A 3,386-nucleotide genomic window follows, 5' to 3' on the forward strand; every position below is an offset into this window, starting at 1 on the left:
GGAAAGTGCACATGGTGAAACGAGGAGGCAACTACAAGTAAGCATAATTATAATATTCAATAATCATTGTTTTCATTAGAAAAGTTAAATCTTAGAGGCTTAGATGGAGACTAGAGGATCTATACAACTAAATGGTTTTATGCAATGATTTCTAGCAAGTTTAAGTAGTTGCAGGTAAGATAAATGTTTACAGAACTATATATGATGTTTGACTTTTAATTATTTTAGAGTTTGTAAGCATTTCAATTATATTGAACTCATGCATCTCTGATACTCATATTATTTCTATGAGTGCACGATAATATGCCCAATTGTTGTTGATATCATCGTTGTTGAAGAGCCGGGTTGCTTTTTGAACCTTCCAATTTCTAAAATAATTGGATATTTTTTTGGTTTCTAATAGAAACTATGGTTCTTAATAAGTACCATAATTTCACCATTTTAAATTTATGAAAACTAGAAATATTAATTACTTTTCCTATACTTTCGGTTCTTTAAATTCCTTGTACATGTAAACCATCAATTAATCTCCACATATCATTTTGATTTTAAAGCATGGATATAATATCCCAACAATATTAATATTAATTAAAGCGAGGACAGATATTTTCCATCCTTATCCCTTATCCTTTATCTCTTATGTATACTTACGTGAATCCAAATGGGATTAGTATTTTAGAGGGTATATTTCAATATTCTATAAATATATTTAGAATGGAAAAAAAATCTTGTAACATTGGATTTTAAATCCTTTACTTAGGTAGAAATGTTGATAATATCTTTTTCCAATCTCTTTTATTTAATTTTTTAAATTTTAAGAGTTTTTTTTGGAATATTATAATCCAGTAAAATGAAAAGCATTTCGTATAAAAAATTCTAAGTTCAAAATCCATTTTTATCATACATTATCCATTTTATGGATATTTATTTGATAGGTATGTGAAATCCATTATGTTGGATATTTAATCTTGTATAATGAGATATAGAAAATAATATGTAAATTTAATTAAAAAAATATTCAATAGGTTAAAATGGTTAAAAAGATTATAAAATCCAAAACTTCAACATGTAAACAAAGAATACTTATAAAAAATAAAGTAAAAAATAGACTTATGTTGTAGCAGATGGATCTATTTCCCCAAATGATTTCATTAATATATAAGTAAATTCCTTTAACTTTTTTTATATTAAGAATATTTGTGTTGAAGAATTGTGTGTTTAAACTTATTAATGATAGTGAAAGTATGAACTCAAAAGATTAGTTCATATGATTGTTGTTATTGTTGTTTAGAATTCAACTAAATTTGTGTTATTAGGCATTTAGTTTACATCCCACTGGATTAGGTGCAATAATTTATAATGATGGGTTTGTTAGAGTATTATTCATGAATGGGGAAGTATCCCTTAGATTTTCCAATAAAGTATTCTTAAAAAAAAATAACAAAAAAAATAGTCTAACTATAATAATGTTTTAGGAAGATGTATTTTCAAGAATCCAATAGATGCACACTTAACACTACTACAACCATCACATCTGGATTAAAAATGTGAAAATTAATATTTATATGTAATTTAAAGTACATCCATGTGAATTTCATAGAATTTGCATTGTGACGTTGCTGAGATGCCTAACTATTAATAGGATCATTAAGCCACCTATATAAAATATAAATGTTAAGCATTGTTATGGGAATTAAGTTGAAAATAATTATATTATTTTGTATTAATGGAGAAATAGTTACACAAGTTGTAACGTATCTCCTTAGTTTAGGATTTGTTCCTAGAGTTTAGGAGTTTGGTTACAACTTCCTGAGTTCTAGTAAAGTACTTAATGATGTAATCTTTCATTCATGAATAATAGAGTATACGAGAGTGATCTCTCTGTTCTGAGTGTAGTCTCCAGGTGCAGGCCTCACCTGTGAGCTACATCTCCTTCTTTTTCAATTCTTTTCACATTTTATCTTGGTATCAGAGATCAAATTGGGTGAGCCTGATCTTGTATCACCTCTTGTGACTGAAGTGCCTTTGTGGCCAGCTTGCCCTGTGGCAGAATTTCCTGTGTGGTTCGAGGTGCCTATGTAGCCACGTGTACACAAAGAGCTTTGTGCTCAATTGAGTAGGTGGACTGCAGAACACCTGGCTCGGACTCAAATGTTTTTTTTTCTCTGAGTAGAAGGGAATTGGCACGCTTTTTTCACACTGATAATAGCGCCAGGAGCGGAATTGGCATGGTTGTTCGGCTATTAATCGCGCCAGAGCACCAAAATACCTGATTGGTGCGGAATTTCATGGATTAATCATGCCAGTAAATTTTACTCTAATCGATCTTTTCTTGGCGCAAATTTTTCGCTCGGGAACACGCCAATCCACCTTCAAGGAGATCTGCGGGAAGCCTCATCTTCGTTTGGTGATTTGCGAAGGGGCAGATCAGAGAAGTTGCAGATCAAAGAAGTTGCAGATCGGATCAGTTTTGATCAGATCGATTTTTTGGCTGTATTGAAAAACGACGAATTTTCTCATCGGAGCGGAATTGATCTTGCTGAGTTGTCAGATTTGTCGGATCTGAATTAGTGAGTAGATCATGAGATCAACAGATTGGAGTAGCCCGGTGGTGGCATATTGAAGTTCTTGATCTGTTCGGTGGCAGCAGATCGGACTTGCCCGGTGGTGGCATATTGAAGTTCTTGATCTGTTTGGTGGCAGCAGATCGGACTTGCCCGGTGGTGGCATATTGGAGTTCCTGATCTGTTTGGTGGTAGTAGATCGGACTTGCCTAGTGGTGGCTCATTGAAGACTGATTCATCAGAGGATCAAAAATTTATCAGCCCAATATGAATAACAGTGATGAGTACTCTCTTAGGCAAGAAAAGACGTTGTCTATTTTCAGGCCAGTAGATTATTTGCTCAGGAAGCAACGATTGCTGTTAATTTTGATAGGAATCGCCATCGCATCGACTTTGTTTATCCTTCAACGTGGTTTTTTGGCTTCTAATGTTAATGAAAATGGAAGGTTTGTGCTCAACAAACCTCATCAGGTTGTTTATGAGACGCCTGTTTCTCAGTATTCTCAGTATCATTCGGGTTCGATGGTGAATTCGGGGGCTAAAGTACTCCTAGGTTTGAAGAGAAAGTCCCTGTGAGTTGTCGTGACGGGTGGAGCTGGCTTTGTTGGAAGTCATTTACTTGACAAGCTCATGGAAAGAGGCGACAGTGTTATTGTTGTTGACAATTTCTTCACAGGAAGGAAGGAGAATGTTGAGGTGCGGATTGCTCGAATTTTCAATACATACAGTTCGCGAATGTGCCATGATGGTTGCATTGCAAGTACTTTTGTTGCTCTGGCTTTGCGCAAGGAGCTTCTGACAATCTTTGGAAATGGGAAATAG

The 3,386-nt window shown here is 34.1% G+C and overlaps 1 protein-coding gene across 1 annotated transcript; it reads left to right on the plus strand.

The window, feature by feature from the left end:
* Positions 1-2,831: 2,831 nt before the first annotated feature.
* On the plus strand, positions 2,832-3,386 carry LOC149203800 (UDP-glucuronic acid decarboxylase 1-like). Its single transcript, XM_089401991.1, has 2 exons — positions 2,832-3,107; positions 3,192-3,386. The coding sequence occupies exons 1-2, from the start codon at positions 2,832-2,834 to the stop codon at positions 3,384-3,386; spliced, it is 471 nt and encodes a 156-aa protein (XP_089258117.1).

This window comes from Pinus tabuliformis, chromosome 2_1, assembly GCF_031772625.1.
Source record: "Pinus tabuliformis cultivar Carrire ecotype Pingquan chromosome 2_1, CPIR1, whole genome shotgun sequence".
Classification (NCBI taxonomy): domain Eukaryota; kingdom Viridiplantae; phylum Streptophyta; class Pinopsida; order Pinales; family Pinaceae; genus Pinus; species Pinus tabuliformis.

Excerpts from the sequence above, each read along its gene's own strand:
- LOC149203800 (XM_089401991.1), top strand. The coding sequence starts at position 2,832 with ATGAATAACAGTGATGAGTACTCTCTTAGGCAAGAAAAGACGTTGTCT. Across the intron at positions 3,108-3,191 it reads TGGTGAATTCGGGGGCTAAA|CTCATGGAAAGAGGCGACAG; the intron begins GTACTCCTAGGT and ends TTACTTGACAAG.